Source organism: Tachyglossus aculeatus, chromosome 2, assembly GCF_015852505.1.
Source record: "Tachyglossus aculeatus isolate mTacAcu1 chromosome 2, mTacAcu1.pri, whole genome shotgun sequence".
In the NCBI taxonomy this organism is placed as follows: domain Eukaryota; kingdom Metazoa; phylum Chordata; class Mammalia; order Monotremata; family Tachyglossidae; genus Tachyglossus; species Tachyglossus aculeatus.
The window spans coordinates 34,300,949-34,315,056 of record NC_052067.1 but is presented as its reverse complement, the minus strand read 5'-3'; the positions used below and the strand labels follow the sequence as shown (position 1 = coordinate 34,315,056).

The window sequence follows — 14,108 nt, the reverse complement described above, 5'->3', positions numbered from 1 at the left end:
CAGATTCCATTGTAACCATTTATATCGGAGCAAACAAAGAAGCCCTGAGAACCACTCTTGGAAGCTAATTCACATTTCAAATCATATTCATATTCACATTTCAAATCATATTACTGTGTGCTCTGCACATAGTAAGCGCTCAATAAATACGATTGATGATGATGATTCCCCCCCCCTTTTTTTTAATAACTCACCACAAGTGTGGATACAGTGCTGCCCAGACCTTTCATTCCAATAGTTAAGTGAGTCCTGTATTCAAACCCTTTTCCAAATTCAATGCCCTGAATGTCTTCTGAATGAAGGGCTCTACTCAGGGAAATGATGAACAGGGCATTCAGTCCTAATTAAAATGTATAAAGAGGTGTTAGACCAACCAGATTTTGTTCAATAAAGAGGCCAACAATAATGCTAATTAATGGACTCTTCCCAGCCTTTAGCCTTCCCCACATCATGGGTCTTATGTATACCTACTTTTTGGTGTAGGTCATCTTCCTAAGGACTCAAAAAGACTTCCTTTTAGGACTCATTTACTCTTCCAAAACTGCCAATAGCTACCGATTTCTCTACATAGCAAACAAAATCTCTTGACCGCTGGAATCAAGGATTTTCACTAAACAGTATCGCCTTACCTTTCCACAATTTTTTTCCACCATACTCCAGCTCACACTCTTCACTCCTTCAATGCTAACCTTTAAACTGTACCTCACTCTCATGACTCTCATTTTGGAATTATGCTCTCACCCTTCCCCTTGTGTGGGACTCCTTCCCCACTCAAGAAAGTCTACAAACCCATCTCTTTCCCCACTTCCCAATACCTCCTAAAAAGCCGCATCTTCTTGAAAGTATTCCAAAATTAACAAATACTAATTAAACAATAAAAGGTTGGTGGAATGAAATGGCCGAGGATGTAATTAGGAAAGTATTCCCCAACTAATTACATCCTCGGCCATTTAATTCCACCAACCTTTTACTGTTTAATTAGTATTTGTTAATTTTTATTGTCACTAGTTCCATCCACTTTTCCCCTTGTTCTCACTGAATTTATACTTTCTGGGTCTGCCTTGCTCCCCCATTACATTGCAAGGTCCTCAGTACAGGAGGAGCTGTCTTTTACCATATTTCCCCAAAGCCTCGTACATTTAGTCTGAGTACTAACAAATATTGGTGCTCAACAAATATTGGTGAATTAGCGATAGTAATAACAATGGATGCAAAAAACCATGGTGCTAATGCCATTACAACCTAAAACTAAATGTTTAAAGATTGTGAGTATGAGCCACTCACTCTACTTCCTGCAAAACAAAGAATTTCACAGTTCAACTGTGATTTGGATCCAACTCCTCTGTTTTTTAAAAGTTCCGTTCGACACGACGTGTAGGTTTCTTAACATTTTCTAATTACAAATTCAATCATAACATCCTATTATTCTTTGCTCAAGCCAAAAAAAAAAAAAAACTATGGCTCTACCAGCCTCTATGCTTGGAAAAGGGGAGCTATTTGCTGCTCCTAAAAGACTCTAGGTCCCTCAAATAAAATGTTTTTAAAGGGGTGGTTGCTATTAAATGAGAGAGATTGTTGCCCTCTTTCCATTTCCATTATGGACCTCATTTAGAGCTCTTTCTTCCTCCTAGCTAATGGTGAACACTTTAGTTCAGGATTTACAGAAGATGCCCTGATGTGAAAGGAGCATATGAGTGTCACCAAAGACTCGTTTTTGAGTTACAGCTGCCCCTGGGAGTTTGAAAGCAAATGTCATGAGGAGCAAAGTGGGGAAGGGTGAAGGAGAGAGGAGGTCAGAATATATGCCACATTAAAGATTTGCCCAGTCAGGACTGAGGAAGGAGTTGGTCCCTAAACATTTATCCAAATTGCTTATTCAGTAATCCTCTGGATCCCCAAATTACTTGTGTGAGAAATCCTATTATCAGAGTTCTCTGGCAGCCATTACAGAATTTTTTGGGACTCAACAGCGTGGCTCAGTGGAAAGAGCCCGGGCTTTGGAGTCAGAGGTAATGGGTTCAAATCCTGGCTCCGCCAACTGTCAGCTGAATGACTTTGGGCAAGTCACTTAACTTCTCTGTGCTTCAGTTACCTCATCTGTCAAATGGGGATTAAGACTGTGAGCCCCCCGTGGGACAACAACCTAATCACCTTGGAACCTCCCCAGCGCTCAGAACAGTGCTTTGAACATAGTAAGCGCTTAATAAATGCCATAATTATTATTATTATTATTATTATTATTATTATTATTATTATTACCTAGGCAACCTGAATCACATTTGGTATGTTATATATTCCCCGAAGCAGATACTGTCTCATTTCTTCCAGACAAATGTTTACTGTATGCAGAGTACATTACAACAGAGTTGGTAGATATAATCCCTGCCCTCAAGCAGCTCACAATCCGGTGGGAGAGACAGACACTAAAATAAATCGCAGATATAGGAGAAAGCAGCAGAGCATAATATGTACATAAAATGTTGTGGGACTGAGGCGAAAAGTGCTTAAAGCCTTCAGACACAAGTTCATAGATTATACACAAAGCAGGCAAAATGAGAGGTTAGTCGGGGAAGACTTCTCAGAGGAGATGTGATTTCAATCAGGCTTTGAAGATAGGGATATGATAGTTTGTTGGATAAGAATGAGGAGGTGGTTCCAGGCAGGAGGTGGGATGTAAGCAAGGGATCGACGCTGAGGAAGATGATATTGAGGCACGGTGAATTGGTTGGTACTAGAAAAGCAAAGTGAGCCAGCTGCTGTAGTGGGATATGAGTGAGGTCCATTAGGAGGGGAAGGCCTGATGGCATGCCTTAAAGCTAATGGTAAAGAGTTTCTGTTTGAGGCAAAGTTGAAAGGGCCATCACTGGAGGTGTTTGAGGAGTTGGGAGTTGTGTGCAGAACAGTTTTTCAAAAAATGGCTCAGGTAGTGAAGTATAAACTGGAGGCAGGAAGGTCAGTTAGAAAAACAATGCAGAAGGGAAGGTGGGGTGGGAAATGATAAGTCCTTAAACCAATTCCTTTACCATTCAGACTGGAAGAACCTTCATGGGGGAGTATACGGGAGAGGCGCTGCTGCTTGTTACACCGTCACATCTGCTGCTTCCTCATTTGGAGCAGCCAAAAAGCAGCTATTTAGAAAGTTCCAAAAAATAGGCACAGGTACTGCAGCAGAGAGCAGGAGCCCAAGCAGAGAAGCATAAGCTCTAACCAAGTACCTGCTTTCCTGAGCTCATCTGATTTTTCTTCGAGTGTTATGACGTTTTCATCATCACTCTTTAGTCCATCTGAAAACACAAGGACAACCTAGACGGAGAGGGAACAGGAGCAAGCAAAGATGAAGGAGCCGGAATAGTGGGTTTGGAAACCAAAAAAAAAGAAAGACCGAGTAAAATTACCTTACTCTGAGCAGAAGATTTATTTTGAAATGTATCCCAGAGGGAATGCAAGAAATGTCCACTGAGGTGGGATGGCCCCTTGACTCTGACTTGTTTCAGGTCTTTCAGGATGCTGTCACTGTAGACCTGGAACTTAGGGGTAAATGGCCTGTTGGCATTCTGCACCTGAAATGCAATTCTTACTTGGGTCAACGACCCCGCCTCACAGCTCACACCCTTTAGCTGGTTGATTGGCCGTAAGATCTCCGCGAGGTAAGCATCCAGCAGAGGTTGGTCCTGGAACAAGAGCTGCCCATTCTGATAAGATGAGATGTCAAAACCCACAACAACATCCACAAAGCATCCTAAGATCAGAGGGAAAAAGATTACATTTGATATAGACATCACAAATGCAAGGGAAAGAGTAGAATAATTTCTCATCTCTCAAATATATAAAAGGCTGCCATACTACATCTCTATCTGCATTACTTTCTTGTTCCTTTAAGAAGTTGAGACCATGTGATACCAATTCTAGTGGTGGCTTCTGGGGGTCTGCAAAGCTCAATTATGCTACATTTATTATCTCAAGGAGTTCATTCACTCCCATAGCACCTCTGTGTAGACTGAATGTTCACTTTTGTCAACTGCTCCCATGCTCCTAATAGAGCAGTCTCGCCAAGGGAAGCAATCAATCAATGGTATCTGAGTGCTGTCTGCACTGTACTGAGCACTTGGGGGAATACAATGAGAGGGAGTTGAGAGATGATCCCTACTCACAAGGAGTTTATAGTCCAGAGGGGTTACTCAGTAAGTACTGACGATGAAGATGATGGGGTGGCTTCCAAATCCTAAATCTCAATCTGCAGGCCCTGATCTCTCTCTGGCTTTACAACCGCATATCAAATCAAATTATCGGGTCCGTAATATTTCCTCCTGTGCCTGGGATGTCTGGATGACTTGTCAGTCCCTTAAATTTGATGTCAAAAACTGAACTGGCCTCCCTTTCCCTCAATATTTGGGTCTCTACTGATTGCAGAGAAGTGAACCAGGTCCCTGGTAATGTCTGAGGAAAAGACTCCTCCATGCCCTTGAGGCCCTTACAATCTAAAGAGGGAGACAAGAATTGCCAACATATGATATTCAAAAGGGAGCACCTAGGTACAGATGATAAAAATGAAATCAATTAGACAAATATACCCTAGTGTTTAGATTTTCTTGTACTTCTTTTGGACTTCCTGAGCTCATAGTAAAGTACAATGCATTCAGACACAACAAATATCATTATGACTATTACTAAGAGTGGCTGATGGGGTGATGTAACCATTCATTCATTCATTCAATCGTATTTATTGAGCGCTTACTGTGTGCAGAGCATTGTACTAAGCGCTTGGGAAATACAAGTTGGCAACGTATAGAGACGGTCCCTACCCAACAATGGGCTCAGAAAGGTAGGCATTAATCAGGGAATACCTTTTGGAAGAGGTGAATTTTATGAGGGCACTGAAAAGGTGAGGAACTTGGTTTGGCCAATTTGAGGAGGAAGGAAGTTGCGGCTACTGAAAAAGATTCTTCTAAACCTTCTCCTCTCCTCAACTTTCCAATCACTGTTAATCCCACCACCATTCGCCCCACCCCAGAAGCTTCCGAAAACTCTCAGTCATTACCATCTTTCCCCCGCAAGTTTAGTCAGCCTCTAAATCATACTGGTTTTTCCTAATATATCAGCTCTTGCACAAAACCACACCCATGGCTTCAAGGCCTTCTACCAACTCCCTCGCTCTTAAAGGGATGAAAGTAAAGAGTGATTGTTACCAGAGTGGGGAGGAGCGTTGGGGCCAAGTATGCCAATGAGGGGCAGCCCACCCCCTGCACCACCTTGGAGTCCCAAACCAGGGGGCTCAGTGTCTCCAAAAAAACTAAGAAAACATCCACTTTGAAATATTATCTGAACAGGTGTGCAAGCACTTACTGTTTTATCAGTACCCTGTCCAATACCATTCGAGCATACCTTCACTTCAGTACCTCACTGTTCTCACCAACCCCTGACAACACTTTTTTTCCTGAATGGAGTTACCCATTCACCCAAATCTGCAAAGGAGTGCCCTCCTAAAAAGCCCTGACTAATTTCCCATCCCTTGTGCCACCACAACACTTGGGTGTATGTCTATTTGGAATCCATATAATTTTTTATTTTTTTAAGTTCTATCTTTTCCTCATACAATGGCTCATTTATTTTCTTCTCCCTCTCCTACTGGACTGTAAACTCCTCAAAGGCAAGGACCCCAGTGCCTTTTACTTCCGTTGTTTGTGAACATGCTCAATAAATGCTGTGGACAACAGTGATGCTTTCGCCTAGCTGGATTTTCTGAGCGTTTTTGTGGAAAGAGCCTCAGAATCCTTGTAGTGGGGAAGAGGCAGAAAGAATCCAATGGGGAGACCTAGAGTAGGGCCCTGGGAAGGCAGCGAGGACATAGGGAAAAGAGGTTGTGATGAAAGACAACTTGAACGCCATGTTCACGGAGAAAAATTTCAGGAGGTAATGAAGACCCTAAGCTGAAAAAAATACGTTTCTAAAATAAGCTCCATTGCAACGAAGAAACAAGACTCAGAAAGCATGGAAGGTGAAGACTTGAAGAGTGAAAAAAAGTCAACAGAGGGACACTTACTGATTTTCTCAGGGGGTCTGCAGATGTTGCGGATTACCCTTTTTTTCACTTCCTTCACATCTTGGAATTTACCGACAGTTAATACATTGTCTGGATTTCCAGTTATCTGAAGAAGTTGATCCATGCTAAATTCCCCCACTCCAACAGCCAGGATCTCAACACCTAACCTTCTCAACTCTTCAGCTGCACTGGCCACCTCGTCTTGTGATTGCCCATCGGTGATGAGGAGCAAAATTTGTGGAACACCAGCCTTTATTCTACTTCCTCCATCCGGTTTAAAATAGCTCCTCACTTTCTTAAGCGCTTTTCCGATAGAGGTGCCCCCACCAGTTTTTTGGGTTTTGTTGATGCGATCGTTCAGGGGTAGTCTGTCGGAAAAGCTCGTCAGTTCAAATTCTTCCTGGTAGCCATGGCTGAACTGGGCCATTCCCACTTGCACTTTGAAAGGCTGAATGGCCAAATTATTAGTCACAGCAATCAAAAACTCCTTCATGTAGTCAAAATCAGTCTGGGATACACTCGTAGAGCCGTCACAGAGGAAAACCAGGTCTGCTTCTTGGATGTTGCATTCTACAGGATGGGAAAGAAAAACACAGATCTTATAAAAAGTACTTGGTAATCCATGTTTTAAATGATTAAGCAATCTAAAATAAGCTGGGAATAGGGTGATTGGGCTTAAACAGTGGTCTGGATCAGAGATGCTTTTTTAACCAAGTAATTACTGCAGGCTTTCCTACTGTACAACTTCTTTTGCTTCCCTTCCATTTTCTGCTCCCCTCTCTTGTGCACCCTACCCACCTCCTTCCCTTGGGTTCCTGTCTCCTTCTTGTTATCCCGTTCTTGTGAAGTTAGCCCTCAGTGTTCTCTTCCGTGACATTTTCTTCTCGGATTTTCCTCCTGCTCTCATGTTTCCCCTTCTTAGGTCTCCAGATCTCTGCCCGATCCCTAATCTACTATCCTGCTTTTGGGCTCCTGTAAAATTGCAGCACTCACCAATTCATTTAATAGTGAGAAATGCCTTTATGGATGAACAGTGTTCCTTTTCCAGAGTTTTACGTTCAAATTATTAAAATTAGTTTGGTGGTGTGCTGAGGCACAGATAAGCTAGACCCTGCCTTGATGCTAGCTGGACACTGGCCATCCAACTTTACTCATGACAACTAAGGATCCCATTCTCTTTTGCTTCCAAGTCCCACTGTTTCCTAATAAATGATGATTTTGATAATTAATAATAATAATAACGGTATTTGTTTAGCGCTTACTATGTGTCAAGCACTGTTCTAAGCACTGGGGGAGATACAAGGTATTCAGGTTGTCCCACATGGGGCTCACAGTCTTAATCCCCATTTTGCAGATGAGGTAGCGGAGATACAGAGAAGTTAAGTGACTTGCCCAAGGTCACACAGCTGACAAATGGTGGTCAGGATTAGAACCCACGACCTCAGACTCCCAAGCCTGTGCTCTTTCCACTGAGCCACGCTGCTTCTCTAGAAACAGCTCCACTCGCCAGACATTTGGTGGACCTACTCAGCCCAAAACAGGACCGGAATGCCAAAGGAAGTAAGTTGATAATTAAGCCTTTAGCCGTCTTAATTTTAGATCAAGATAAAGTTAACTTATTATGAGCCAGTTAAGTAAAGAAAGCGTTTTGGATACAGAGTCAATAAAGAAACATTGAATAGGCTCAAGTAAGCAACCCCCTTTCGCAGAGGAAAAAAAAAAAGGATACGGGAGCCCCTCAAAGACAAGCTAAACTAGAGCAACTGTCCCAAATGATAAAAGAAAAAAAGACTTACCTTCTTGTGAATTTTCACATGCAAAATTTGTTACTTTTTTGTAAACATCCTTCAGTTTCTCAAATGAATCCACATAAAAATATTTATCTTGGGATCCTGCAATATCCAGAAGTTCTTTCTCTTTTGCTCCAGCTACACCTACTGCATAGATAATAATGCCTTTGTCTCTTAAGGCTTTGGCTGAGGCACTGAGCTCATGTCTGTCGTGGGATTCTCCATCAGTGATCACAATCAGAATCTGCTTCACGCCTTCTCTTTTGCGGCTTCCATTTTCCTCCATAAAAAACACGTTTGAATGGCGCAGAGCCTTTGCTGTGTAAGTATTACCGCTCACTTGCCTGGCTTCCCGAAGAGCCTTAATGATTCCCGATCTGGTCGTGTGCTTATTGAGGTAGAACAGGTTTTCTGGGTCATCGGAGTACTTGAGGGCTCCAAACTGAACGCCTTTACTGCCAACGTCTGATCTGTTCACCAGATGAATGGTGAAGTTTATAATGCTTTCATACTGAGTCTCACTTAAGCTTCCTGAATTATCTATCACAAATACAACATCTAACTTTTGAATCCTTTTACAATCTGCAAAAAAAGAGAGGAAATATATTCAAGTCAGTGTCGTACACCCTATTTCACAAAAACCAGTAATAAGGCAGGAGCAGCCCCACCTTTGCCCCTAATTTTACTATCACCTGTTCAGACAGTTATTTGGGGCCCAATATGACTCCTCTGGCTCCCAGCCTGATGAGGTGAGGAAAAGGAATAGGCGGCCTGGAATTTCACCTGGTGAGTATATCTGAGAGAGGCAGGAAGGCAATAAGGGAAAGAAATGGAGAGTCACTGGGGCTCAGGCTGCTGCTGCCATCAGATTGTCCAACCATGCTTCAGTACTAGAGTTGCCTGACAGTAGAATCAATCGATTGTATTTATTGAGTACTTAGGTGCAGAGCACCGTACTAAGGACTTGAGAGAGTACAATACAACAGAGTTGGTGGACAGATTCCCGGCCCACAATGAGTTTACAATCTAGAAGGGAAGACAGACATTAACATAAATTATGGATATGTACATAAGTGCTTTAGGGCTGATGCAAGGGTGAAAAAAAGAGGGCAAATCCAAATGCAAGGGTGATGCAGAAGGGAGTGGGAGGAGAAGAAATGAGGGTTCATTTGGGGAAGGCCTCTTGGAGAAGATGAGCTTCTAATAAGGTTTCGAAGCAGGGGAGAGTGATGGTCTGGTTAGATGTGAAAAAGGGCATTCAAGGTCAGAGACAGGACATGGGTGAATGATCGGTCATGAGATAGATGAGATTAAGGTATCATGATGAGGTTGGCATTAGAGAAGTAAAGTCTGTGGGCTGGATTGCAGTAGGAAAACAGCAAGGTAATGTAGGAGGGGTCAAGGTGACAATATTTTAAAGCCAATGGTAAAGCATTTCTGTTTGATGTGGAGATGGATGGGCAACCACTGGAGGTTCTTGAGGAGTGGGGAAACATGGACTGAACGGTTTTGTAGAAAAATGATCAGGACAGCAGAGTGAAATATGGACCGGAGTGGGAAGTGTGACAGGCCCAAGGCCTGGACTCCATATTTTTTGGCCAAGTCGCTATTTGCTTGAGGTGAGCACACTACATCTGTCACGCATCTGTCTTATCTCTGGAAGCCAGCAGACCCTTTGGGCAACACCTGAACGGCTGCTGATAAAGAGATAAGATAAGGAAATGGGATTCACCCTACCCTGCTGGAATGAGTGGAAGGAACAAAGCGGAGCATCGCCACACCGGACCCTAAAAGAATTGGCACCCGGGAACAGCCCTCTGTAGTGGGATGAAACCTCTGTCAGCTGGTCTAACACTCTTCCCTTACCCAGAAGGCAGGATCTAATTATTTTGTATCAATGCCCATGCTTGATATAAAATAAGCTCCTAAATACCACAATTATTATGCAGTCAGGAAAATTTATATACTATGCATTTTGGATAGAATAGTGGCATAACTAGGAAACACTCTTCCTACACTGTGATACGTCATAAGAAATTGTCGTCTACATGCTATTGGACATGGGGTGGGTGTCACCATGCAAGTTTCCCTTAATTAGAGCACTGCAAGGATGTGACCCACCACATTTTTCGAAGATTGACTGTATCTGGACATGTACAACTGATGGACTGATCTATAAAATAGCTTCCAAACCAAGTGTCAGATCAGTTGGCAGCTAATTCCTTTGTCTATGAGGGCTTTACAGAATGACTGTATTGGTCTGAAATTTAACACCCTGTAGTCTCTGAAGGCTAGAAGATTAGAAAGCTGGCAACATAGAATGGAAAAGGAAGAGTCAGAGCTATTGCAGTGGAAGTCTTCGCACTTAACAAAACTCCATATGGAATAAGAAGTCAAACCTTCGACAGACTGTGAGCCCCATGAAGGACAGGGACTTTGTCCAACTTAATTATCTTACCCCAGCGCTTAGTTCAGCACCTGGCACATAGTAAGCCCTTAACAAATGCCATTTAATAAAACAAACAACAAAAGACCCACCCTACCCTCCATTCAAGCCATTTGAAAAGGATGAACGTATTTCATTAAAAATGGTTTGAATCACTAATAAAGGATAACAGTGCTTACCATCATAGAGACTGCATACACCAAAGAAAAGCACATCCTCGATGCGTTCCAGAAAGTCAAAAGTTTCAACATAAAAAACCATGTCAGAACTCCCACTGATTTCCTCCAACTCAGAATATTCGGAGCCAAACACTCCCACAGAGTAGATAATGACACCATCCTGCCGGAGAGCTGCGGCTGCTTCTTTCACCGCATCCTGTGATTTCCCATCTGTGAGGAGGACAAGGAACTTTTTGACGTTGGGACGTGCGCCCTTGGAGACGTGAAAATACTCGGACACGAAGGTCAAGGCGCTCCCTGTCAGAGTGCCCCGTCCGATCAGCGACAGTCTGTCTATCGCATCAGACACCCCTCCTTTGGTGGTGTATTGATTGAGTCGAAACTCTTCCTTATTGATGTCACTGAACTGCACGAGACCAACTTGCACTTGGGCAGCTCCAATCTTAGTCCTGTTCACCACGTTTTTCATGAACGTTTTCATTTTCTCAAAGTTGTCTGCTCCTATGCTCCCAGAACTATCCACCAGAAACACGATGTCGGCTTCCAACATTTTGCAGGCTGTATACGACAAAAATTCCGGTGTTATTTTGGGTAGCGTAAAAATGAGTGACTAGAATAAGGCATAATTAAAAGTGATAGGCCAATGAAAAAACGTCATAGGGCTGTAAATCAATTATTGATGCGATTTTCCTAGTAACAAATCATGCCTAGCTTATAATTTGTACTGTATTACCTCTTTCAATAGGTAGGCTACTGTTCTGCCTTTTGAAGCAGGAAACTACTGAATTGAAAGCTTAATGGTCAGAAAGATAAATCAGCTTCCAAATGTATTCAATAGCAGATACTAACTTTACACAATGGAAAAATACAGTGCAACATTGCCGTCGATTTGACCCTTTACCCGAGTGAGCCAAAAAGGTTTTATAAAGTCACAGTAAAACCATCCTGGAAAATGGGGAAGGCCTTAATAGGGAAATAAATGCCGTAATCATTTGTTGGCCCATTTCATAATGGTATGTGGCAAGTCAAATTCAACAAGGGGTGGGGCCAAGGGATTTAAAAGAGCCACTGCACTGATCCCCAAGTTGAACCCAAGGCTGTCTCTCGCCCGCAGGCTGAAAAAGCTGGAGAGCAAGAGTGTGAACAAGCTCTTTCGCCAGATCTCATGCCCTGGCTGAAGCCTGGCAGACACTCGGTGGGCACAGAGACATCACTGCTGGTGGTTGACTGGCTGGCTGAATCCCTGCAGTTCAGACCCCACGCTATGGCCTCAGATGGAGGCTGGCACCATGTTTCTAGACTGTGAGCCCACTGTTGGGTAGGGACCGTCTCTATATGTTGCCAACTTGTACTTCCCAAGCACTTAGTACAGTGCTCTGCACACAGTAAGCGCTCAATAAATACGATTGATTGATTGATTGATTGTTGGAGCCAAATCTACTCCTTGGTTCACACACCAGTGATTTGGCAGCCAAGGCCCCTCACCCTGCTGTGGAGGCCCCAGTTCGGGTGGCTCCGTATCAAAAAATCAAAAAACAAAAACCATTTGAAACAATTCCAACCAGAATGGGTTATCAATCAATCAATCGTATTTATTGAGAGCTTACTATGTACAGAGCACTGTACTAAGCACTTGGGAAGTACAAGTTGGCAACATATAGAGACGGTCTCTACCCAACAGTGGGCTCACAGTCTAGAAGGGGGAGACAGAGAACAAAAAACATATTAACAAAATAAAATAAATAGAATAGATGGGTTATCTGGCACTTACTCATTTACCCGTTTCATATCCCTCTGCTGAACTGCCATCCCTGAGAATTAGGGCAGTCTTCAATCATGAACAAAAACCTAGAGCAACATAACCATTGGCTGCTTTCCTAATTCCCTCATTTTCATCTACTAAAAGCCTCAGAAGTCAACTCATTTGAGTACAGCATTCATCCTAAGTAGTGAAAGCACCCCTTCCAAGAGTTACAATATTCTGCTTCATACCAGTATAATTTCTTCTGTGTCCTATTTGTTAGGAAATATCAAAAACCGGTGAGACTCTCAGCTACCCATGTGTCATGGTGGGTTGCTGGAATACCTGCTGCGTTTTGAAAATCTGTCTGGCACTTCATCTTATGTGTGAAAGGGAATCACTGAATAACTTAATATGTGAAAATACCCCCCTTTCTCCAATTATTTCAATAAAGCACCACACTAGTTTAGTAATGGCTGGAAAAGAATACAAAATACACACACACACACTTTTTCTCTCTCTTTCTCTCTCTCCCTCAGGCCCAGGTCAGTCTATTTCAAAATACAACTACGATAAAGAAAATGGTGGATGCTAACATTCTAAAAAGAAACTGAAGGGCAGTATATTTACCTTCCATAATACGCATTTATGAAAGTTTCTATAGACATCACTTTCACTGCACTTTCCACCCAATCTTTATTATATTTGTGCCAAGACCGGGTCATGACATGACAGAAAGCAATTTATGACAGTTCTCAAGTCAACACCAATGTTTCTCTCACCTTCTTTAAAGCAGAGGTCACGAACAACTTCATCCCTTAAGTCTCCCAAGGCGTCGAAGTTTTGCACATAGTAAACCCGCTTTTCTGATCCCGTGATTTCCCGTAGCTGTGCTTTATTAGCCTCCTTAACCCCAACTGCAAAAATACGAACTCCTTCATCCCTTAGCATTCTCGCTGGTTCATCTATACTGTCATTGGACTTCCCATCTGTCAGAATAATGAGGTGTCGGGGAATGTGAGGGGCACGTTGCCATTGTGGATCTTGGAACAACTTAAGCATATACTTCAGAGCTTCTCCTGTGTAAGTTTTATGTTTCCACTGCGTTATGCCTTCAATAGCCTTCTGCAAATTTACGTGATCACTATATTGAGCAATAGAAAATTCCACTCTAACTCGAGTTGAATATTGCACAGCTCCAACTCTGACTTTGTGAGGTGCTATACTAAACATTTGTATCGTTCTCTTAATAAATGTTTTCATATCTCGGAAGTCCCTTTCTTGGATGCTTCCCGAACCGTCAATGAGAAAGTAGATGTCGGCTTCTTCGGTTTCCACACAGCCTATATGGGATGGAAAGCATACAAGCCATTAATGTAGGTGTGCCAAGTTGGAAGACTGAAAAAAGATATGGGGGGAGGAAGAAACATTGAGGCTCTCAAAATTTTAATGAAGTGAGTAGACGTGTTACTGAATAGGTTAAGCATATCCTCCTGAAGGCAGGTGGATTGACTCTATGGATACTGGGTTGTTCAACATTGTACAACTAAAGATTATGCGGTCAAATAGCCTTCCATGTGTGTGTTCAAAGTTTAAAGATTGAACAATTTTCTTTCTGAAGTACTAAAAAAGATTAAAAACCTGACAGCATTCACAGCCAATTAAAATCAGTCAACTCTCATATGAAATTCAGTCACTGTTGAATATTTTACTCTTATGGGTTTTTGGCAATTTCACTTTTTAGTTAGATTTAGAGAAATGAAATTTTCACTTCAGAGTCGGAAGCTTAAAAGAATACTAATCACTGATCGGAAAAGGCTTTAAGTGATTACATATCCCAATGCTTCCTTTAAATCAACTACAGTTTTTGTGCGGAAGAGACACATAAGAGCCCAGGAGATGAGAATCCGGG

At 42.4% G+C, this 14,108-nt stretch overlaps 1 protein-coding gene across 1 annotated transcript in view; it reads right to left on the bottom strand.

Annotated features, from left to right (window-relative positions):
- The window catches only part of LOC119941030 (collagen alpha-6(VI) chain-like), an 82,703-nt gene that overhangs the window by 63,912 nt on the left and 4,683 nt on the right, over positions 1 to 14,108 (bottom strand). The window contains exons 4-10 of the mRNA XM_038761477.1: positions 12,979 to 13,539; positions 10,456 to 11,013; positions 7,837 to 8,412; positions 6,041 to 6,610; positions 3,396 to 3,739; positions 3,216 to 3,303; positions 195 to 340 (exon numbers count right to left, since the gene is read on the bottom strand). Of these exons, the coding sequence (XP_038617405.1) occupies positions 195 to 340; positions 3,216 to 3,303; positions 3,396 to 3,739; positions 6,041 to 6,610; positions 7,837 to 8,412; positions 10,456 to 11,013; positions 12,979 to 13,539 (2,843 nt within the window). The remainder of the gene's footprint in view (positions 1 to 194; positions 341 to 3,215; positions 3,304 to 3,395; positions 3,740 to 6,040; positions 6,611 to 7,836; positions 8,413 to 10,455; positions 11,014 to 12,978; positions 13,540 to 14,108) is intronic.